The sequence below is a fragment of the Bemisia tabaci genome, chromosome 2 (assembly GCF_918797505.1).
Source record: "Bemisia tabaci chromosome 2, PGI_BMITA_v3".
Classification (NCBI taxonomy): Eukaryota; Metazoa; Arthropoda; class Insecta; order Hemiptera; family Aleyrodidae; genus Bemisia; species Bemisia tabaci.
In genome coordinates, this window is record NC_092794.1 from 38670819 (window position 1) to 38695525 (window position 24707).

General features: G+C 42.0%; 1 protein-coding gene across 6 annotated transcripts in view; it reads left to right on the forward strand.

The window, feature by feature from the left end:
- The window catches only part of LOC109038018 (tRNA (cytidine(32)/guanosine(34)-2'-O)-methyltransferase), a 270186-nt gene that overhangs the window by 7641 nt on the left and 237838 nt on the right, over positions 1-24707 (forward strand). For all 6 annotated transcript variants that reach the window (XR_011899359.1, XM_072297314.1, XM_072297315.1 and 3 more), the window contains one exon: positions 16636-16705. Coding sequence is in view for 5 of the 6 variants with exons in the window: in XM_072297314.1 (XP_072153415.1) it covers positions 16636-16705 (70 nt within the window). In the remaining variant the exon portion in view is untranslated. The remainder of the gene's footprint in view (positions 1-16635; positions 16706-24707) is intronic.

Consider the following 24707-nt stretch of genomic DNA (forward strand, 5'->3'; position numbering starts at 1 on the left):
GCACGGTTCTTATGGAAAATTGCCCTCGGTCAAATGTGTTGAAACTTCAGTATGTTGTGCAGCATGTCATCGTGAACAAAAGTTCCAATAGACCAAACAAGATCCCATGTGCGGTTTTCGAGATATTCGCCGTTTTATGTGCGTAAACGGAGGTTTCGCGCGCTCCCGCCGGAGCCATACCATTGTGCGGAGCCGCTCGTGCCCTTCCCTCCCAGTCACTCTCCGCTGCCCCGCCGCCCATACCTTGGCTCCTCTATCGCTCCAACTACGACGCTCACGAGGCTGCGCCCATCATTACCGGACCGCGCCCGCACGCCGTCTTCTTACGCGGCCTCTTCTTCGGTCATGTCGCCTCTTTTTCTCATCGATCCTTTCTCTAAGTCTTCAAAAACGTTTAAGAAGTCCATTTTTACTAAACATGATAATGCTAATATCACAAATAATACAAAAAGAGAGGAAAAACAAATGATGATCCATGCGAAAGTACGTAGGAGAGTTGGAATGTCTAAGAGACGTTAAATAAAACAAACTATTTTTATTCTCTTTCCTTTTAGGCGTAAATGGTCACATCTTAAGTCGCTCCAACTTGCAGCGCCACCTTATCAGCCATCTTATTATCTGCTATGGAACCTGGAGAAAACTCGTACTCACAAAAAGCCGCGTACGCGCATGAATGTTACGGTCGACCTGCAACTCTTTTTCATCATCTCTATGGAGTTTGTCTTGGATGTACGATCTGATTAGAGGATACGATCAGCAGATAATAGATGGCTGATAAGGTGGTGCTGCAAGTTGGAGCGACTTAAGATGTGACCATTTACGCCTAAAAGGAAAGAGAATAAAAATAGTTTGTTTTATTTAACGTCTCTTAGACATTCCAACTCTCCTACGTACTTTCGCATGGATCATCATTTGTTTTTCCTCTCTTTTTGTATTATTTGTGATATTAGCATTATCACGTTTAGTAAAAATGGACTTCTTAAACGTTTTTGAAGACTTAGAGAAAGGATCGATGAGAAAAAGAGGCGACATGGCCGAAGAAGAGGCCGCGTAAGAAGACGGCGTGCGGGCGCGGTCCGGTAATGATGGGCGCAGCCTCGTGAGCGTCGTAGTTGGAGCGATAGAGGAGCCAAGGTATGGGCGGCGGGGCAGCGGAGAGTGACTGGGAGGGAAGGACACGAGCGGCTCCGCACAATGGTATGGCTCCGGCGGGAGCGCGCGAAACCTCCGTTTACGCACATAAAACGGCGAATATCTCGAAAACCGCACATGGGATCTTGTTTGGCCTATTGGAACTTTTGTTCACGATGACATGCTGCACAACATACTGAAGTTTCAACGCATTTGACTGAGGGCAATTTTCCATAAGAACCGTGCGGGGTCCTTTTTCACATTGGGCACAGGAAAAAACATGAGATAATTAAGAGGATTACATTAAAGCTCATTTGAAGGGAGAAAATGTCTGAATTTGTGAAAAAAAAAGTTAACAAACAATTCAGAGCGGACACAAATTAAAATTTACATAAAAATTAGAGAATTTAACAAATTTACACAAGAATAACATGGGCTGATTAGCGACGAGCGTAGAGACTGACTGACGAGCTGAGTGAAGAGGCTGACTCAATCAGTTTTCGAAATGCTAATCCATTGATGTTTGAGCGGGGGATGATGACCTAATTTTGAGCCGAGGCGAGGGGTGTGGATGGGGTGCACGTGCACTGTAGAAAGCAGTTCCAGTCAGGGGATGCGGGGGTGGACGATGCACTGGCCGCGGCTCAGGTCATTCATCGCTCGAAGTGGCCCAAAACAAAGGAAGAAAGTGACGGAGCGGCCTGGAGGGTTGCGACTCGGCGTGCGGCGCGGCGTGACAGGAAGAAAGTCATAAAACCAGCCGAGGCTGCGCAAGGTTCATCCCTTAGCGGGTATTTTCTCCCGAACGAGACGGATCAGCTGTTCATGCTGAGTTAAAATGGGAACGTTTAACCTATAGAAATAACACTAAAATACTTCTATTTACACACATTTAAACGTAAAATTTACAACAATGCAGAGGCCCAAATCTCAATCGACGGGAAGGCGAAAGAGTTTCACGAGCGGCCGACGCAATGTGTTGGCCGTTGTTTTCACTGACGCAACACGAACAATGCCGTCTTTGCCTGGATGCAGCTCGATGACTCGTCCCATCTGCCATTGCAAGGACGGTGCATTTTCATCCTTGATGAGGACTAAGTCACCAACAGCGAGAGTTTCAGCCGCTTGAGTCCGCCACTTAGCACGCTGTTGCAGAGTATTCAGGTACTCCAATGACCACTGTTTCCAGTACTGCTGTGAAATTTGCTGTAAAAGTTGCCATCTGGAGAGGCGGTTTGAAGGAGTGGACGACCAATCATACTCTGGCAGACTCAGGAGCGGGCCGCCGATGAGGAAGTGAGCGGGCGTAAGTACATTGAGGTCCTCCACATCAGAGGAAATGGGGCAGAGAGGCCTAGAATTGAGAATCGCTTCAATTCTTGTTAGGAGCGTAGTGAATTCCTCAAACGTCAATTTTTGATCACCTAATATTCTCTTTAGGTGGAATTTCACTGATTTGATGCCAGCCTCCCAAATGCCACCAAAATGGCTGCCAGTGGGTGGCGAGAAGTGCCATTTGATGTTTTTCAAAGTTAAATGTTTTGTGACCATTTCATTTGACTTGTCTTCACGCAAAAATTCATAAAGCTCATCCAAATAATTATTTGTGCCCTTGAAATTTGATCCATTATCCGAAAAAATGTCAGTGCACATGCCTCTGCGCGATGTGAATCTCTCCAACGCGGCGATGAATGCTTCCGTAGTAAGATCGGAGACGAGCTCTAAGTGAATTGCTTTCGTTGCCAAACAAATGAATAAGCAGATGTAGGCCTTATGAGAAGGTGCATTTCGTCGCTTAGAGTCTTTGATCAAATACGGACCACCAAAATCTGTTCCAACTTTCAGGAAGCAGCGCGCGGCAGGGACGACGCGGGACTCTGGAAGTTGCCCCATTTGCGGCGCAACATTTCTGGGAGCGGCTCGGAAACAAATAATACACTTATGAAGTTGAGCTTTAATCGCATAACGAGCTGAAAGAATCCAATAACTTTGGGATATGATGCTTTGCAGTAAGCGAGGTCCGGCGTGAAGATTTTGACGGTGAAAAAAGTCGATGATCAATTTGGTCAGATGAGCGTTTTTTCGGCAAAATTGCCGGATGCTTGGCGGCCATCGGCAAATTGGATTTATCGAGTCTACCCCCCACCCTAAGCACTCCTAGGGGATCAATGAAGGGGTTCAAACTTAGAATTTGATTGCTGACCGTTTTTCCGCTGCGTAGTGCTTGAATGTCTTGAGCAAAATTTTGAAGTTGAACCAATTTTAAAATTGTCAGCATGGAGGAGTTAACTTCTTCAATTGAAAGTTCTCCTTGAGCAATTTTCGTGGCTGAATTTTTCTTCTTTTGATCAATTTTAGCTCGACAATTTGAGACGAAACGAAAACACCAGGCAATTGAGTTGCGGAGTCGAGTCAGGCTTGAAAAACGGCTTAAAGTATCCGTAGTTTGGGCAATAAAGGCTTTTTTGACATTTTTAAGCTCAGGGATAGCCTTTAATTTTATCTTTTCGATTGGAGTAATTTTCCAAGATTCTTCAGGTCCAGAGAGCCAGTTAGGGCCTTTCCACCATAGAGGATTATTTACGAGGTTTTGCGGCAAAACTGGTCTGGATGCCAGATCGCTGGGATTTTCATCACCTGGTACATGGTACCAAAGATCCGGGGACAATTTTTCAGTAATTGAAACCACTCGATTTGCGATGTAAGTAGACAGTTTGTACGGAGGCGTGGTGATCCAACTCAACGTCGTGGTTGAGTCCGTAAGTGCTACAATTTTTTCAACGCGATATTTCGAAGGTTCAAGGGCTTTAAGTGTGCTCGCGAAAGTTTTAGCTAAAAGGTTAGCGCCACTTAGTTCTAGACGAGGCACACTTAGTGGCTTGACAGGAGCCACCTTGGATTTTGCGATTAAAAGATTCACATTAAATTTTTCGTCATTTTCAGAGCGTACGTAGATCGTGGCACCATATCCTTGCTCAGATCCATCTGAAAATCCAATCAATGTGATCATTTTTGACTTAGAGGGGAAAATCCATCTCGGAATTTTCAAATAAGTTAAGAGGTGCAATTGACTCAAAACTTTTGACCACATTTTACCAATTTCTGGCGGGGCGGGGTCGTCCCAATCTGCACCGACAATCCACAATTGTTGAATGATTATTTTTGCACATAAAGCTACAGGAGTAATGTAACCTAAGGGATCAAATATTCTTGCGATATCTGAGAGTATGCCTCTTTTCGTGAGTTTGCCACATAAATTCACTTCATTGTAAGAAAATGTGTCAGAAGAAGGATGCCATTTTACGCCTACCACTCCGTGGGTGCTTTCAGCGTCATTGTGAAATTCCAGCGGTATGGCCATATCCCCATTTTCTAAACCTTCCAAAACTTCAGCGTGACTGCTGCTCCATTTTTTCACAGGAAAGCCTCCTTTTTCACAGCACTTAGTGATTTCAACTCGCAGATTCACAGTTTCTTCGACTGTGTCATGACCAGTGAAAATGTCATCGGTGTAAACAGCGTCATCCAACACTTTGCAGGCTTCTGGAAATTCTTGCCTTTCGTTTATTGAATGTTGTTTCATTGTGCGATGCGCTAAATACGGAGCTGGGCCGGTACCATAAGTGACAGTACACAGCTCAAAATCTTTTGGAGGGGAAGTTTCGTCATCTCGCCAAAGTATGTGTTGATATTGCCTATCTTCTGGGCGCAGTGGCGTGCGGTGAGTTTAGTGACAGGGCAAGCTCTAGCGTTCGCCATCCAGGGGGGGGGGGGGGGGGGGTTAACGTAGCCTCTTTCCCCTCCTCAGAGAGCCTCCCTAGAAAATTCTTAAAATTTTACTCTATTTGCTCTGTTTTGCGGATGAAATCTGTTGGAACGTCTTGAAAGACTGTGCTTTCATTTCTTTCTTCTCTTACTTATGATTTCGTTTACTCAACTTGTTTCGAATGTTATTGAGCATTGGAGGACGGCTCCATGCTCTTAAATCCTAATTTTGCCATGCCACTTATTTGAGGTATCATAGTCTTTATTCTATGGCATTTAAAATGTTTTGAGTTACTTAAAATTCCCCAAAAAAAAAACAGCTTTCTGCGTTTAAAACATGATTGTGAATTGTCTAATTCATCACCAATAGATCCAAGTGAGCGACATTTTATAGAATTTAAGGGCATTTGCTCCGGAGGAGCAATTACAACCGCGACGGAAAGAGGGAACAAGATAGCGCATCGGAGGCAGAAGCAGCGCGCTGCGGTGACGGGCAAAGAGATGGCCAAGAGAAGCGAGCTGCGATCGCGCAGCGAAGGACTCGGACTCGGAACGTACCGCACTCCCCGCCTGCCTTGACTCCGCCGCTGAGCAGTGGCGCTCCGCTCAGCTGATCGCAAGCGATTCTCCAGCGCATGAGTTGGCCCGTGTTCAGGCCGCGCAGCGCGCTGCGCCACCTCCATCCTCTCTGCCGCTCTCCTACTTTCGTGGCTCTATACGTATTTCTGTCTCTTTCTCTTTCTGTTTTTAATGCAATTTACTTACTGAACACCTTAAAAATTATATTTGCTAAAATGTAAAACATGTAAAAGGTGTAATTTTTTTCTTTCTCTTGAAATCTTTGGGCAAGCAGTGCTTGCCTTGCTTATCCGGACCGCACGCCCAGACTGGGCGTATCAAGATTTGGCGGAACATCTTACAAATATCACCAGTAAGGGCAACTCTATGCGTGCGAAATCTGATCAAAAGGTGGACGATATCTGCTTGCAATTTTGGACCTGTGTGCAAATTTTCATTAAGACTGATCCCGTTGCTAGCTTTCATAGAGGCGTCAAAAACGACACGAACGCGCGTCGATAGTGCATTTTCGCGCACCACTGCATGATGCGGAATGTAATAGCGGGCTTCCGTACTGCTGGGGGCTAACTGCATGTGTCCAAGCTGCTCATATTCATTCATAAATTCCTTGTAAGCGTGTTTCAGCTCAGGTTGCTTGTGAAGTTTTCTTTCCACAGATTTCAAACGATTTTCGGCTAATGCGCGTGAATTTGGCAACACCGGATTAGGATTTTTCAGGAGGAGCGGAACCACGTAACGGCCATCAGGTTGGCGATAGTGAAGTTTTTCAAATTGTTGTTCACAAAAGATGTCATCGGGACTCATCACATGATGTTTCTGTGGCTCCTCTGTTTCCCAAAATTTCTTAAAATCTGCGCTGAGTGGCAGACCATCGATGGACAAAAAGCTTTTCTGCTTTTGCCTTTTCGGTTTTTTCGATGTGCTCACTCGGCCGATAATTATCCAACCATAAATGCTCTGTAGGGCGCAGCCATTTCTCTCGGTCAATCTTCGTTCCCCCGTGAGAATATAGGGAAAAAGATCAGCTCCCAAAATCATGTCAATTTCGCCGACTTGGTCAAAAGCTGGATCCGCGAGTTCAAGCTGACTCCAAAATTTTCGAACTTCGGGCGTGACAGGTTGAGTAGGAATTGAGTCTGTGATTGTAGAGAGAACGGTGGCACGAGCATGGAGTATCGGCTCGGAATTTTGACGAGGTTTCAGCGTGCATTTCACTTCACCGAGAGGTTTTACCGCTTGATTACCGATACCTGAAATTTCAGCGTCGGTTGCATACATTGGTAATTGAAGGCGCTTAACGCACTCATAACTGATGAAACATGACATAGCGCCACTGTCTGCGATTGCTCGCACAGGTTTATACGAGTTATCAGGGCACTTAACGTTGAGAAGCACAGTACCAAGGAGAGAAGTGAAATTTCGAGACGGCAGAGTGTCAAACTCTGAGGAAAGATGCACTTTAATGTTCTCCGGGGGCGAATTAGAATTGGATGCTCCATCGACGTTTTTCCGTTGATTTGAACACAGTAGGCTATGATGCTGTTGTTTGCAAAATCGACAGGAATATTCGCTAGCGCAGGCAGCAGTTTCGTGCTTTTTAGACAAGCAGTTGGTACACCTGCGTAATTCGATTACTTTGCTTTTTCGCGCGCTTGGAGAAAGGCGCTTAAATTTATTGCATTTGTACAGGCCGTGATTTCCAGAGCACAATTCACAAGTATTTGTAGACTCAACTATTTCACTGTTGAGAAAAACCTTGTGGGAACTATTGTGCGATTTTGACGGATTTGATGTTGAGTTGGTACCCCTGGAAACTTGTGAATCCTTCGCCTGAGCCTTGTTGCTGGAAGAATCCATGGAAGAGCTTTCGATCTGCAGACACTCTTTTTCGAGAAAGTCGAGAATGCTCTCAAGTTTAGGGTATTTTACATCTGCACCGCGATAGTCATCGAAGCGTTTTCTGAAATAAAACGACATCTTGGCGGTGATCACAGCTGTCAGCATGGATGAATAATCTTGAAGTTTGTGATCCAATCCTTCAAGTGCTTGCGTATGTTCACGCACTTTCGTGAGGAAGTTCGGAATGTGTTTCAAATCCTTAATTTCTGGCAGTCCCAAAAGTCCATTGTAGTGGTAGTAAATATGACGACGTTCACACTGATAGCGTTGACACAAAAGTTTCCACGCTACGTCATAATTTGTTTCGGTTATGTCAAGACCTTTGACTAGGTCCCGAGCGCTACCTTCAAGGGAGCTTAAGAGATATTGAAATTTCCTCACTGTGGGCAACTCTTTCTCGTTATGCACCGAAGCTGCAAAGAGATTGTAGAAGGAGCGCCAATCTTCTAATTTACCCGAAAAACGCGGCAAAGGCAATTTAGGGAGTTGGATTCGGCCGCGCGAGGCTCCGCTGGATGCGGAGGAGTCATGGCTCACGGTCTCGGCGATTTTCGGACAGCACGAGAGATACAGCGTTTCCGCAGAGTGTATCATGCTGTCGAATTTTCCTTGAGTTCTTTTGAACTCAATTTGAGTGTCATCTGGGAGCGAAGCGTTTAAGCTGAGGATTTCCGCCTGAAGCTCATCAAATTGTTCTTGATAAGTTGAAAGTCTTTCGTAGAAAATCTTGAATTGACTTGAGTTTTCTGCTGAGAGATCCTTCTCAAAGGTCTTCAAAATTGTTTCCACGCGATTGTAGACGGTGTTTCTTTTCGCTGTAAGAACGCTTGCGGCATTTAAGTTGGAAGGCGCACTTCCAAACTCGTCTTCCAGATTGACGATATCGTCATTGTTTAAACTTTTTCGGTTCTTTTTTGATAATTTAGGCATTTTGGATTTGAGAAATTAATGAACACAAAATGACTAAACTATAAAATCTTGAACTCAAAAAATGTTTAAGCAACTTGAAAATTAGATTGCTGTTATTTCAATCAACAAATCTAAGGACATTAAATTAAAAAATGAGACTAGTAACACCTAAGGACTGGTGTCTCAATTATTTTAATAAAGGATCCGGCCCGAGGGACCAAAATGGGCGGGAGCGCGAGGGACCAGCTGAGAAATAGGAGCTGTGACTAGAACCAAGATATGTAAGATTCCTTCAGAAAGTCGATTTGCCGCTACGAGCCCACGACATGGATCATCATCAGGAGATCTTAATCTTAAAGTTCTAATCTTTATTTCTCAACAATATGTACACTTTACACAGGGAAAATACACGACAAATACATACATAGGGCTATAACACTTCAATCCTTATGTCCGGGGGAAAGACGTTAAGGGACAGGTGAAGGTTGGAGGCGCAGCATTAGTCGTGCGTGCACATAGGAGGAGATGCGCTGCAGTATACGTGCGAGCACAAGGACAGGGTGCTGCAGTACACGTGCGAGCACAAGGATAGGAAGCTGCAGTAGACGTGCGAGCAAGGGCGTGTGCAGCAGTAAACGTGCGTGCACGGGATGGAAAGGATGGGATTGAGAGCTTCGACTAGGGCGCGACGAGGGCAAAGTCGAGAGCGTCTGATTTCACCAGAGAACTGGCCGAACCCCTATCTTTTCAAAACGTAGAAAAAACAAGGGAACGGGCATGTAAATGAGACCCCGAACTCTGGTGGTCAGGGATGAAAAGCTGGAGGGATCCCTCTCGTCGGCGCACAGTCGGTTCCCTGCGCGGGGGCGGAGAAAGCGCGCGGTTGAGGCGTGGACGGTGGAACAAGGGAGAGCCACAGTGGGCTCGAACATTTGGTTTATAATACCTTTCAAGATACATAAAAAATACCTATTCAAATACCTATCAAATAGGGTATTAAATAGCTGAAAATAGGTATAAAATACCATATTAAAATATCCTATGAGAGGCCTTTTTTAAAAGTATTAAATACCATATAAAATCGGTATATAATAGGGTAGTATTAAATACCACATTAGATGGGTATACTTACAATGGGGTAGATGCCCCAAATGATGGGGTACCATTTTAAATGTGTAAAAAGTAGGTTTCTAGGTGGCCTGTACAAAAGATAGCATACCCATGCAATACGTATAAAAATTGTTTATTTTTTACACATGAATACAAAGAACAAATGAATACAATACCAAAGGCTTAGAATACATCCTAGTAAAGAGATGAAGAAAATAAAAAAATAATCAGGAATTTGTAAATAATAATACAGATCAACATCCTGACATAAGAGATTCCAGAATCAAGACATAAGAGAAAAGGAAAATGATGATTACTCAAGAGAATCAATTCGATCCACGAGTCTTTATTTATTCTTTGGATCAATGTAAAAAAACTGCTTTTGGGTAGTTCATTAAGACAAGACAACGAAAAAAAAAAATATAAATGTCTCATTTAATTAAAGGAATCAATGCGTAAAGTAATCTGAATGGAATTTCTGATCATTTGGCCATAGTTTGGTAGCGAGCAATCAGCTGTGACTTACATGTGAAGAACCCATACTGGTGCCTTTCGACTCAATCTCGTCACATGGCATTCTTATCATCAAGTTACTGTCGAAAATTCAAGGTTCAATAGCGTATAGCAACCAACCATGGCCCAAATTTCCAGAGAAGCAAGTGTCCCCATGGAAATGAAGCGTCCCCATGGAGGCACGTGATATTTGGGCCATGCAAACGTGCTCAATTAAAGTTTAGAAAATGAACAACATAACACTTACCAACTTGCTCAAATCCGTAATCTATTGGGTCAGGAAAATCCACTTAACAATGAATCCGAACAATTAGAACTGGTATAAGTACCGAGGAACACTTGAAGCACTATGGGTGTATTGTAGAAAAATCTAAAGCACTCTTTAAAGTAAGAGAAAAATTAGCACCATGATCTAATAGCTGATCAAAACAGCAGCCTGATTGTTGATATTTTGTGTTTGTCGGATAGACGTACATGACATAGGTAAGAAGGCGGAGCAAGATTGGTCGGCTATGGCTTATCGCTGCTTTATCATGCCTTTATCAGGTTGAATGGACGACATATGGTTGAAAACTGAAGAGGTGCCTTTAGCTTGTCGTGAGTTCCACCCGACATAGGCACAACAAAGCAGCGATAAAATATAGCCGACCAATCACGCTCCGCCTTTTAACCTATGTCTACCCAACAGACACAAAATGTCAACAATCAGGCTGCAGAACAGCACTCTCAGAAAAGCACTGACAAAACGCCATTTTTCAGTTTATTTTTAAAGAAGAAAAATGCATTTTTCAAAAGATGCGACATCATCCCTCGACACCGATAAAAATGAAGCTTAAATAATTTAACGATTTAATCCGATCATTGATGATCTTAAGGTAGCCATCGATTCTCTACCCGACGTTTCTTCCACGCATGACAGGGAATGTCGAGAGGCACAGAGCGAATGGTGAAGCGGCTAAAACTCTAGGGGCCAGAGGGGATACCCTAAAGTTTAGCCAAAAACTTATGTTCCTCTGCTGTAAGGAGAAACATGGGGGGGGGGGGGCGAATTTCCACCACTTGAGGTATAGGAAATGAGGCCTCAAGTCCTCAATGATGACTTATTGGTAGAGCTATAACAACACACGCTAATATCAAGGATATTCTGATGCAATAGGATGTTCTATCAAACCTGTCCCATGGACTTTGTTAATCTTTTCGTTGCTCGTCTGATCAGCACTGATTTCATGAGAGATGGGGAGAAGTAGTCCAAATCAAAACGTGCCGGGTTTTAGGGTGCCACTCCCTTTAATTACACCAGTTGATGTTAAATGATGAAATATACACAGGAACCACGCAAACAACACTGATCAAACACCGTAACGTAATTCCACCGGAGACACCTCAGATCGGTCAAACTATTTCGGACAAATCTACAACGTTTACGGAAAATTACAAAAACAAATAACTCCGCATAACGCTCACTCTAAAAACCGGAAATAAAAGAATAAATACAATTTTAAAATAAAGAAAAAGAAAGGGGGGGGGGGGGTTTGAGCCGAAAACTCTCGGGGCCAACTGGGGGGCAACGGGGCTGTACCGCGTGTTGCTTACCGCGAGCAGTGTGGTCACCGCGTTGAAAGAAGACTGATTTCATAGATACTCCTTAGGAGCGTCTTACCCTCAGTTTCGTACGATTTGAGCGGAAAATCTAGTGAAATCAGCAATTCCCGTGCTCTAAACAAGACTACGGGATGTCCAGCAAACAGGGTCCCCGCACCGCTGCCACGCACCTTCTAGAGAACCGCCAAAACTATTATGAGTCTTAGACCATCCCGTTGGCTCCCACAGGGTATGGCAACCGCGCAGTGGTCTACTGCATCGTGACATCATGCTCTTAGGATGTTCTCCAACGCGAAAAACACCCTATCTCACGTGTAGTGCGCTGATCGCATCCGGACCAGTCGTCGTTCATACGCTGAAACTGCAGTTTACGGCAACAGGGCCTGATGAGAGAAGCGCAGGACTTCACGAACTCCTGGATATCGCAAACCAGCCTTTCAACTTGTCAAGATACTTGCCATCTATTGAAGTTAGCAGACAAATTTAAAATCCCCCAAGAGGGACTCCGAACTCACTGCACGCCTCCAAAACATGGCGCTATCGCGAAAGGACCCTACAACAAAACGGCCAAATCGGCCTAAACACGGAATCGCACGATTTTCTCAGGGATGATAGAGGGTCTTCCCAGACACTCAAAACTGGTCATATTTTTTGCCTAACCCCCAGGGAAAAGGGGGGAGAGGGGGTCAAAGTCAAAACCTTTAAATTAGCATAACTTCTCAACGGTTTGTCGTAGAAAGATGATCTTGGTGTCAAAATTTCCAGAAAAATGAGAGCTTTCAGAAAGTATGTATGAAATTAATAAAATTTTAAATTTTGACCCACTTTTGGGGCATTTTACAAGGTCCCCCTTTCGTAAATTTTCGTTTTTTGAGATTTTCGGTTGTTCGGTTCGCACGGATTAAAACAAAAACAATTTCAAATGAAAGTAGAGTGTTTAAGCTTTAAAACAAGCCCAAGATGATCTTGGGGAAACGATTAGAAGCGGAGTTATGAGTCTTCAAAGTTGACGTGGCGCGCGGGAACCTCGTATGTTCCGAGTCTCAAGGTCACCTGCGCGCCCCGGATTACCTGCAGGTTGCAAGTTTTTGTGTTTTTATGCTTCTGTAGGTCATTTTTAATGTAAATCATTCAATGAAGATAGAATAATCGATTTTTTTTAATTTTACGGGAGGAGCGAGAGGGGGCTTAGAGTATGAACCATTATATCCATCATACCTCATTAAACATTTGCTGACAATGACGATTCTGCTCTTATAATTTAGAAGAAACCATGGACCCTCAGTTCAAATATACATATGCTCCATACAGAACTGAACCATTTAGAAATTATAACCCATTGATGCCAAATTTTGGGGTACCCGTAATTTTAAAATTTTTTTAAGAAATTGAGCTATAAGCTACAGCGCTTGACGGAACTCACTTGGTAAAGCCAAATAGTTTCTGGTAGAAGCAGACGAGCTTTGAGCTTCAAAACAAGTCTCAGTTATTCTTGAGGGGGCTATTTGAAACGCAGTTAAAATTTTTTGACGTTAATGTGGTGTACCTCGCCGAAGGCCCGTTGTGTAAAACTAAAAAATTCTGATTAAACTATCTTCATTGAAGATTTACATTAAAAATGACCTACAGAAGCATAAAAACACAAAAACTTGCAACCTGCAGGTAATCCGGGGCGCGCAGGTGACCTTGAGACTCGGAACATACAAGGTTCCCGCGCGCCGCGTCAACTTTGAAGACTCATAACTCCGCTTCTAATCGTTTCCCCAAGATCATCTTGGGCTTGTTTTAAAGCTTAAACGCTCTACTTTCATTTGAAATTGTTTTTGTTTTAATCTGTGCGAACCGAATAACCGAAAATCTCAAAAAACGAAAATTTACAAAAGGGGGACCTTGTAAAATGCCCCAAAAGTGGGTCAAATTTTAAAATTTTATTAATTTCATTCATACATTCTGAAAGCTCTCATTTTTCTGGAAATTTTGACACCAAGATCATCTTTCTGCGACAAACCGTTGAGAAGTTATGCTAATTTAAAGGTTTTGACTTTGACCCCCTCTCCCCCCTTTTCCCTGGGGGTTAGGCAAAAAATATGACCAGTTTTGAGTGTCTGGGAAGACCCTCTATCATCCCTGAGAAAATCGTGCGATTCCGTGTTTAGGCCGATTTGGCCGTTTTGTTGTAGGGTCCTTTCGCGATAGCGCCATGTTTTGGAGGCGTGCAGTGAGTTCGGAGTCCCTCTTGGGGGATTTTAAATTTGTCTGCTAACTTCAATAGATGGCAAGTATCTTGACAAGTTGAAAGTAGAGTAAGAGAGAAGAGAAAGAGTACTTGACTTCAAGCATTACCTTTGATTTGATTATCAGCAAGTCTCTTTGATTCTGCGTCAGAAGTTGATTGAATCATCTTTGCTCGTGTTTTGATAATATACTTAAAATCAAAGTCTTTCGCATTGACCTCTGCAGAAGGTATGTATCCATTCTATTTCATTAGTTTGCAAAAGTAAAATGTATTAAAGTATCTAAACAAATAAATAAATCATAGATAAACAAAGAACATTGCATGGAATAACATACTATAGAGGTACGATCAAGACCAATCCACACAGGTCAGTCATTCCCGTGGACGAGTTTTGGTACTCTACTGCGCAGTGACGTACTATTGAGTGCTTGCAATGTATTTCTTATGGGAGCACCCATTGTGACGTACTATTGAGTGCAGCTGAGTTAGGGCCGGGCGGGGAAGTGGCTTTCAAAAAGATACGCAATGACTGACCTGTGTGGATTGGTCTTGGGTACGATCGTGGACCGTTGTGGCGTTAGTTCACCGCCCCCTCTGCCAGGTTCGCTGCAAGCGCGCGGTAACGGTTTTTAACGATTATGTAGCATCGCGTCCAAGATATTGGACTCCATGCTCATCCTTGATATACTTACCTGCTCATCTCGTCCAAGATCTTGGACTCCATGCTCATTGCTAAACGTCTCACTTCTTTGCTTGAGCATGGAGTCCAAAAGCACGTAGACCTCCCTTAGTTTTAAAGTTCATCATGATAGAAAATCGTATACTTCGCTTATCTAATCTAACCTGAACTAACCTAACCTAACCTAACCTAACCTAACCTAACCTAACCTAACCCAACCTAAGCAATGCACAATTTTTTTCGAGAACACATTTTTTTGTCTTTATTTCACCAAAATTGTCTTAATAAATTTTTGGACCCCATGCTCCTATATTGTCAGAGAATACCTGAGTCCCACAATTTTGGACGCTATGCTCACTTCGATTTTTCGAAAAAATTATCCCTAATAAAAGTGAGCATGGAGTCCAAGATCTTGGACGTGATGAGCAACCGAATATCATATAGCTGAGCATGGAGTCCAATATCATGGACGCGATGCTACATTACCTTTTTAACACAGGTTTCAATAGGGAGTTGGGAGTCCTTATTTATTCTTTTGGTCCATGACTAAGCAGCGATGTACCAAAGCTCTTGCGGCCATTTCCTATGGAAAATGGGACAACATCTTTAAAAAAAAGCAAGTGCTCGAGTTCCGTTCATTATTGTACGCATACAAGATTTCATGAAAAATATAAAATTTACATCATTAGCTTTGCCTTGACTTCTTTTGTCGATTTATAGAATTAAAATTGAAATACAATGTTTTTAAAATTTTACAAATAACGGAAAATATCCCAAAATAACATAATTGCCGCAGCGCTCCCCATTGGCGCGTCGTGGTACTCGAACAGACGCCGAGCGTCAGCCGATTTCTTCCTTGGCTCGCCGGCACAGACGCGGCGGCATGCGCGTTCACGACTTTCTTATTGTTTCAATTTATTTATTTACATGAGCTTAAACTTAAAACGCGGGAAAAATTTCTCCTTTACGGGGGGGGGGGGGGCACCTTTTTTCTCAAATCGTAACCCTTACCTTGTGATACGTCATTCGAAAGAACATTAAAAACTAAGAATTTTGGCGCAAACTAAAGATCATTATCTTAACTTTTGACCGAGTTATGATAGGTTAAAGGTCAAATTTGACCTATTTTCAAAAAATCATAACTCCGGTTCAAATTATCGTAAAGAAAAAAAACAAAAGGAGAAAATGTGCCAAATTATAATCACTTTTTAAGTAAAATTGACAGAAATCATTCCGAATTAATTTTAAGGGGGACCCCTAAATACGTCAGTCCAACGGTGATTCGATTTTCCCGCGAAATGAGCCAATTTCCCCTAGATTTGCCTCTACATTATCTCGGTAAGTTCAACATTACGTTATTAAGTCCCCGAATTTCGGGGAAAGTTAAAACAAAAAGGAAATTTAAGGTGATTTTTGATAGTTTAAATTTCGTTTTTCTTTTCAACTTATATCGAAATTTGGGGACTTCCTGAGATAATGTTGAAGCGAAGTTAGGGGAAATTGGCTCATTTCGCGGGAAAATCGTATGACCTTTGAACCGTCGTATTTGGGGTCCGAACCCCCCCCCCCCCCTCCCCCTTAAAGTCAGTTTGAAGTAATTTCTATGATTTTTTCTCAAAAGTGCTTACAATATGGTAAATTTCCTGGTTTTTTTTTTCCTGTGCGATAATTTGGACCGGAGTTATGATTTTTTGAAAATAGGTCAAATTTGACCTTTGACCTATAATAACTCGGTCAAAAATTAAGATATAGATCTGCGATTTGCGCCAAAATTCTTAGTTTTTTATGTTCTTCCCAATGATTTATCACAAGACAGGGGTTACCATTTGAAAAAAAAAAAAATTTGGGGGTTCTCGCGCCCCCCGGAGGGAGGGACAACAATTTTGACCCCCCCCTCCCCCCAATAGAAGGACCCTTTTACGATAGAAACATTCCCAAAGTTTCGATTTTCGGTCTTCAACCGTTTAAAAGTTACCAGTGAAGGTACGGAGTTTTTGGACACCCTGTATAGATAGAGATAATAATCGTATATGTCTTGCTCAGGAGTTGGTTTCCGAACTTATCCATGTCACATTTTGAAGAGGAAACAAAACGATTTTTCCCAGTGCAAACCTTGTGTAATATTCTATTACAATCTTGCCAGTAATGCCAAGACTAATTGTAAGTTCCCCGATGTAATAAAGAATAATGTATTCCTGCCTCCTTTCTTTAGGAGTCAAAGCAGTCGTTGATCTGTGTGCTGCGCCTGGAGGATGGAGTCAAGTCCTGAGTCAGCATTTATGGTGAGCTGATTTCTATTCACTCATTAAAATAACGTTTCTTGAACTGTGGTACAATCACCAGTTCCAGCTAGTCCCTGAAAGATGTCAGAAAACATTTTTTCAGCACTTGAAAAGTTTCTCTCTCAAACTTGAGAATGAGTTTGGGACATTGTCCACCAGTTAATCAGGTTTTCGAATTCTGGCAGGTTATATTCACAAATTAGTAACCTCTCACACAAGTTTTGATGGTATCGAAGCTTAGAAACTGAAGTACAAGCCTCTGTAGAAAAGTTGAAGGCTGTAGGAAGTGCGTTGAAGCTACCAACGAATATATATTTTCTCCAAGTTTTGAAATTCTTAATCTTGTTCCATTACAAAGTTTTGGAGGAGCGATGTTTCTCATTAATACAGGGTGTTTCAGACCACCCGTACCAGGCCTTTTTCTCGGTTGGTATAGTCGTACGAAGTCGGAGACCGCGGGGTTGAATAGGGAATTGACCCCAAGAAATCCGAATTTTGTGGTCCCGAAACCCCCCCACCACCCCTTGGGGGGTATAGGGGGGGTCACGATGGTAAAAGTCACAGTTCCCGATCGAATTGCGGATTGATCGCATCAGAATTGAAAAGCACGGAAAATTTCACGTGGAATTGACCCCTAAAAATCCAAAATCGGACCATCCAAGGCCCAAAAATGATCCCCTAAAGAGGGGGACAGTACCCCCTCCATAATTTCTCTTTGGTCTCAAAATTGACGTAGATTCTCCAGAAAAAGACAGTTTCCCAGGTAATCGACCTCGAGAAATCCAAATTTCATGGTCCCGAAGCTCCTCTAGCTCCCCTTGGGGGGTAAACGGGGGGGCCCAATTTTAAAAATCGGGGCTCCTTCCGAACCGCAAATTGATTGCATCCAAATTGAGGAGTAGAACACATTTACATCTTAAATGACTCCTAAGAGTTCTAATAGACCCCCTGAACGGCAGAAAGTAACTCCCTGAGAAGGGGGGCTTCGCCCCCGCCAAAAATTTCTCAAGATTCCTCTTTGATCGCAAAATTGACGTAGATTCTCCAGAAAAAGACGGTTTCCCATGTAATCGACCCCGAGGACTCTAAATTTCATGTTCCTTGAGCTCCTCGGGGTCGATTACATGGGAAACCGTCACTTTCTGGAGAATCTACGTCAATTTTGCGACCAAAGAGGAATCTTGAGAAATTTTTGGCGGGGGCGAAGCCCCCCTTCTCAGGGAGTTACTTTCTGCCGTTCAGGGGGTCTATTAGAACTCTTAGGAGTCATTTAAGATGTAAATGTGTTCTACTCCTCAATTTAGATGCAATCAATTTGCGGTTCGGAAAGGAGCCCCGATTTTTAAAATTGGGCCCCCCCGTTTACCCCCCAAGGGGAGCTAGAGGAGCTTCGGGACCATGAAATTTGGATTTCTCGAGGTCGATTACCTGGGAAACTGTCTTTTTCTGGAGAATCTACGTCAATTTTGAGACCAAAGAGAAATTATGGAGGGGGGTACTGTCCCCCTCTTTAGGGGATCATTTTTGGGCCTTGGATGGTCCGATTTTGGATTTTTAGGGGTCAATTCCACGTGAAATTTTCCGTGCTTTTCAATTCTGATGCGATCAATCCGCAATTCGATCGGGAACCGTGACTTTTACCATCGTGACCCCCCCTATACCCCCCAAGGGGGGGTGGGGGGGTTTCGGGACCACAAAATTCGGATTCCTTGGGGTCAATTCCCTATTCAACCCCACGGTCTCCGACTTCGTACGACCTATACCAACCGAGAAAAAGGCCTGGTACGGGTGGTCTGAAACACCCTGTATGACCGCAGCCCCTTTTTTCAAATTCAATTTATGAGAAGGCACTCCCGGCATGTCTACTGAATTTAAAAATTCCACGGGATATGCCGTGCTTTCTTCAGTGTTTATGACGGAATTTATTGATGAGTATGTTGATGCATGAGCAGGAAGGCGTTCTAAAATTTTGTCATTAATTTCCTTTACAGTTATGTTCTTCGGAGCTAAAATTGCCCGACCATTAAGCCAATCATCAATGAGATAATTTTCAATAAGATTTGGATAAACTTTATCGATCAATTCGTCTTCTGAGTAGAGCATATTAGAAAATATTTTTGAAACATCGATACCTATTTCCATCAGAATCGGTTTCGATGTCACCTTGTCCGATTTGTAACAATTTATTTGAAAAGGACTCGGCATCTTAGTCGTTTTTTAGCACTACTCTCATATTAGTGGTTAAAGATAATTTTACTGCATTCTTCCACAAAAAAGATGATTTTAAGCCTATTTCTCTTGAGCCTCGAATTTTAATCACACCAGTTTGACCTCCATTTTCTGGTGATCTTCGTTTATACAGAGGATAACCGTTTTCATTGTGTTTGGTTTCACTGATGAATAATTTTTGATACTTTTTTGTGCATATTCCATTTTTCATACACGGAGAAATGTTATTATTTAATAGTTCCACTGAAACCATGTATCATATTTTTCAATATAATATCACGGAGTTCTCTATCATAGTTTGAATCTGGTATCTCTGCACCAACGAGTGAATCGATTTGATCTGGGCGTATTTTATTTTTTAACCAGACTAAAAGATGAATATGAGGAAGACCTCTTTTTTGCCACTAGTGGGGCCGATAAGCGTAACAATCGTGCACTTCTTGAAGAAAGCATGAAAATTTCAGGGATTCATCTCTACCCTATAGACATTCGATTCAGACATAGACCCCAAAAATTTGAGCCCCCTGGGGGGGTAGGGGGGCCCCCAAATTTTGAATTTTGAATAACTACGGAACGGCTAATGTTAGCGTAATTTTTTTACAACAGAACGATGGGAAATTTTATTAGGAACAAAACTGATTCTTATGAATTTTTCCGTGGGATCGATATTTTAGGCGTGAAACGGGAAAAACCATCGGGGGACGGGGAGCCGGCCGTTCTGAGGCAGATCCGCGCGCTGCGCTGCCTGCCCGTGACGCGCGCGGCGGCGCGGTACGGCGCATCAGTTTTAAAAATATTATGAATATATCTTACTACCTATGAAGCCTTATAAACGGCTTAACTTTTGCAGGTAATATATGTACATATGTATACAAGCGAGCGGACGGCAACGGAAGGAGAAGGGGTTAGGTGCTGGAGTTCTGGATTGTTTTGTTGTATGGATTTGTCAAGTTCAAGTATTAAAGCATCCAAGATAACTGTATCAGTCATCAGTTGAACGGAATAAAATCTGACGTACAGTTGCCTCGGGAAGGGGGGGGGGGCTAAAAGTCACACATCTTATTTGTATACCACGATGACCTGAAAAATGATTTTAAAGTGTTTGTACCAGGATGGTATCTAAATATGCTTACCAACCCTAAAGTTCCCGGGAGACGGCTTCTAGCCAGACTTTCAAGATAGGGTACCTAATTTTGTAAAAAAAAATGAGTAAAAAACAAGCATGCTTATTCTCTTCTCATGAAGGAACATTTTGGTACATCATTGCTACGTGGGTGAATTCAAATAAGGGTCAAATTCCAGGTTCTATTTCCTCCCAAAATTTTTTTGTGATTTTTTGGGCAAACCAAACTTTATTTTGACTATCATTAGGTGTAGACTTAGGAAATATAGCTCGTCGAGCTTCAAAGTTGGGCTTAAACCCGAATTTCCACCGTCAAGTATATCACTTCCCAAAATTTGCTCTAATTTTGCCTGATTTCCCAAATTTTCGTCCCAGAGGTGACATATGATACTTTGAATTGAAAATTGAACACAATTGTCATGAAAGCGTCGTCGAGCACTAAATTAAAGCATAATTGAAAACATGTAACCCTTTCATATCTTGCAGAATCAAAAAAATTGAGGAAAAATCATCCGTCATGAGAGATATCTGGAGCTTATTCTGCTTGTCTTTTAGACAGTTCCGTCTGTTTATCAAAATGCGCACTGTTTTCCTTTAACACGAGAAGAAGCTTTTATTTCTTGGAATATTGCAATACAAAATGGATCAAAAATACCGAATTTTAAAACCTCGAGTGGGCGTGTACCCGCTGAAGTAGAGATAAAGCCAGGAAAAGTTTGAGGACTGACACCGGTCAACGTTTTTTTTTTTTTGATTTTCCGAAGATTTGCCAATGGTTTTGGAGTAGATTTTTGGCGCTGATTCTGAAGAACACCTCCATTTAACTGTATCAGTGCGATTTATCCTGGGAAAGTTCGGAATTTTTCCGGAGAAATCGGGATTTTCCTTAAAAATCTAGCTTTTCCAGTAGTAGAGTCCATTTTCCGGAAGAATCTATGCACGATGAAAAAAACCCAGGAGTTTTTCGATTTCGTAGCCTAAGATACATAAGAAACCCTATTGCACCCCTATTAAAATTTCCTTTCTTTTCCTAATACCAAGGTTTTCCGGTCCAGTTTCATTAAAATCAATTAATTAGTCACCGAGATAGTGTTTTAAGCCACAGCCACCATCTTAGATTTTCGAATCTTGGAAATTTGACTAAAATTCGAGTTCCCCATTCAAAAATACCCGCGGGTACCAAGTTTCGCGTAAATCACTTGATTAGGCGCTGAGGTAGCATTTTAGGCCATGTCCGCCATCTTGGATTTTTGAATTTTGAAAATTCGACTAAAAATTCAAGTTCCGCATTGAAAAATACCCCCGGGTACCATATTTCACTTTAATCGACTGATGAGGTGCTAAGATAGCATTTTAGGCCACGTCCGCCATCTTGGATTTTCGAATTTTGATAATTCGACTAAAAATTCGAGTTTCCCATTTCAAAATACCCCCGGGTACCAAGTTTCACTCAAATCTGTCGAAAAGAGCGCCGACAGGGCTTAAACAAACAAGTCTCAGTTGATTAGGCGCTGCGATAGCATTTTAGGCCATGTCCGCCATCTTGGATTTTCGAATTTTCAAAATTTGACTAAAAATTCGAGTTCCCCGTTGAAGAATACCCCTGGGTACCAAGTTTCACTTAAATCGGTAGAAAAGAGCGCCTACAGGGCTTAAACAAGCAAGTCTCAGTTGTAACAGTTTTCCACTCTGTCCCACTATACTAGGACATGGGACAGGATGAAACATATGGGACAGGATGGAACGGGACAAGATGGAACGGGACAGGATGGAATAAGCTGTTTTTTAAGCTTATCTCTAACAGTGAAGACAATTTTGGTGTTTTTTTCACGGAATATTTAGTAGCACATCCTAGAGGATCGGAATAAGAGAAAATTTTCCCCAACCCCCCTTTCGAAAGTATTTTACGAGCTGATATTAGTGTGTGTGTGTATGCTTGACGCCCTGTTACTTATCGTGTATAGAATTGTGTTTGGCATCGTTAATGGCGTTAATCTTGCACAAAAATTTGCGAATTTCGGAATTTTTGCCATCTACGATGTGTGAACTATTCAATCAAAACAAAAAAAGTCGTTTTTGGAAAAACCTCAACGTTACGGCAATCATTTAGAGCTTATTACATCGTTGCCATGTCTCTCCTGACTGTTGCTGACTGTTGCTCGGGACAATGATTCTAGCGCGTGAAAAAGTTATTGATGGAGCAAAAAATAAATTGACATATTTTTTTTCTCAAATTCAAAAGCATTACCTATCATCTCCGATAAAGTTTTCTCAAATAATCACTCTGGTTATAATGCAACGTCGATTTAAAGTCAAGAACCAGGCACGGGGGACACGCAAATTTGGGACAAATATAGGCAATTTGCACATTCAAAGTTCTCCTAAATTTTTATTTCAGTCCAAATAAAGAGGGAAATAGCATGTAATAGTCAACAATAGTGTGGAAAATGAGAAAAAAATTTGATTTGCCCATGTTTCTCAGATTATGACGATTAAAACAGCTCGGGACACCAGATTAGACGCTTATTTGAACTCACCCACGTACAGGCATTTTTTTAAGAGGACCAAAACCACATTCTAAACTTGCTCCAAGAAACGCCAAAAGAATCTTGAGAAAGCCTGATAGGGATAAAAGACCCCCCAAAAACCTTTGTTAGACTGCTTCTTGTATAAGAATAAGGAATATTATTAAGTAATTATTAGCCGCCAATATCCGCTAATCTGCAAAAACGGTCCGTTTGAGTGATATGAAGTCGCGCCTTCTGGGAAAATATCCTGCTCTTATGTCATCAATAAAATCTCGTATCACACGATTTCCCTCAATCTCGGTAATTTTGCAACTGATTACCGATTACTGATTTTGACTGATTTGTTGATATTTTGACAAGAAATTAACCCTCTGATAATCTCTGAAGCTAATTTGATCAGTGTTATACTGTGCGATAAAGTTTAATGTGTGCGTTTTGTGCATTACATAATTCGTAAGTCCTGTCTCTTGAAAATTATCTCCGACATACCTAGAACTCTTCCACGAGCTCTATACAAATAAAAAATTGGTACGAGATTTGCGGGTTAAAAAAGAAGAAACGCGATGAATTTCCTGAGCTACTGATCCTTCTCAGAAGTTCTTTAAAGGATCAGAACCTGCATATGATAAATAAATTTCCTCCTATATTAATATTTTTTTCAATACAAATGTTACCAACTCCACTCCAAACTCCATAGAACAAAATGAAAGATAATATAGATGGATTTTTTTTACTGCTCATTCCATTTTTTATGTCTTGTGGTTAGTATACCAATAATAATCTTCAAGTGTGACTCGATAAAAAGAAGCAATAGTATTCAGATATCTTTTTTTTATTATTCATTTGATATATCGTTCTATTTTGTGAAATATGTATATTTGTTGAATATCTGAAAGAGTATGGGAAGTTCATGAAAATGAATACGTCTGTTGATTGGCTGGAGTAAAAAAGAGAAGAAAAGAACACTGTCGGAATGTTCCGTGTGTATCAGTACCTATGCAATTGCGAGAAACCAAGTAACATGAACGAAAAACGATATTATAGGAAAGTGAAGGAAATCTGGGCACCTTAGTGGCAAGGGATTGTGAAACCCCCCCCCCCCCCCCTCCTCACTCCTCAAGTAATGTCTTTGCGTCAAGTATTGCAGAATTCTTGCTTATGTAAGCAGCTCATGGTCCCATTCGCCGAAAGTAACATGAAAAATAAGCTAGAAATAAGTTATCAAGGATCCCATTTCCAGTAGTCATGAAAAAGTGGGTCAAAATCTATTAAAATCTTTAGCTACTTAAATCTTATTTCGCTTTAATATCTTAAAAAATGTAATCCTTTACAAAAATTACGTGAGGAAAAGGTAATTTACTTTGTACTGAGGTCGGAAAAGCTCTGTATTCATGGAAAACAAGACACGTGATGCGCGATGACCGACCCCTCCTATTGACTCGGCGCTCTCACATTGGAGTCTTTCGCCTTTTGCTTGCTTTTATTTATTACTAATATAAAGTAAGGCTTATATTACTACGGGAAAGTATTTAGGCAGTACGGTAAATTTATAATATTTTTAAAACTGCGCATCATTGAAATTAAACAGAGACAAGCGGTTGTTTCGTCGGTAACACCGTACCGCGCCGCCGCGCGCGTCACGGGCAGGCAGCGCAGCGCGCGGATCTGCCTCAGAACGGCCGGCTCCCCGTCCCCCGATGGTTTTTTCCCGTTTCACGCCTAAAATATCGATCCCACGGAAAAATTCATAAGAATCAGTTTTGTTCCTAATAAAATTTCCCATCGTTCTGTTGTAAAAAAATTACGCTAACATTAGCCGTTCCGTAGTTATTCAAAATTCAAAATTTGGGGGCCCCCCTACCCTCCCAGGGGGCCCAGATTTTTGGGGTCTGTGTCTGAATCGAATGTCTATAGGGTAGAGATGAATCCCTGAAATTTGCATGCTTTCTTCCAGAAGTGCACGATTGTTATGATATTTTCCACTTATCGGCCCCACTACACTCAATACTGTACATATAGCACGCAACTTCTCCAAAAATATTACCTTTCACAATTAAAGGTACAAGTTTCTGAACTTTTAACTGGAATACTCTTGCTATAATGTCGTGCCGGTCAGCAGCTT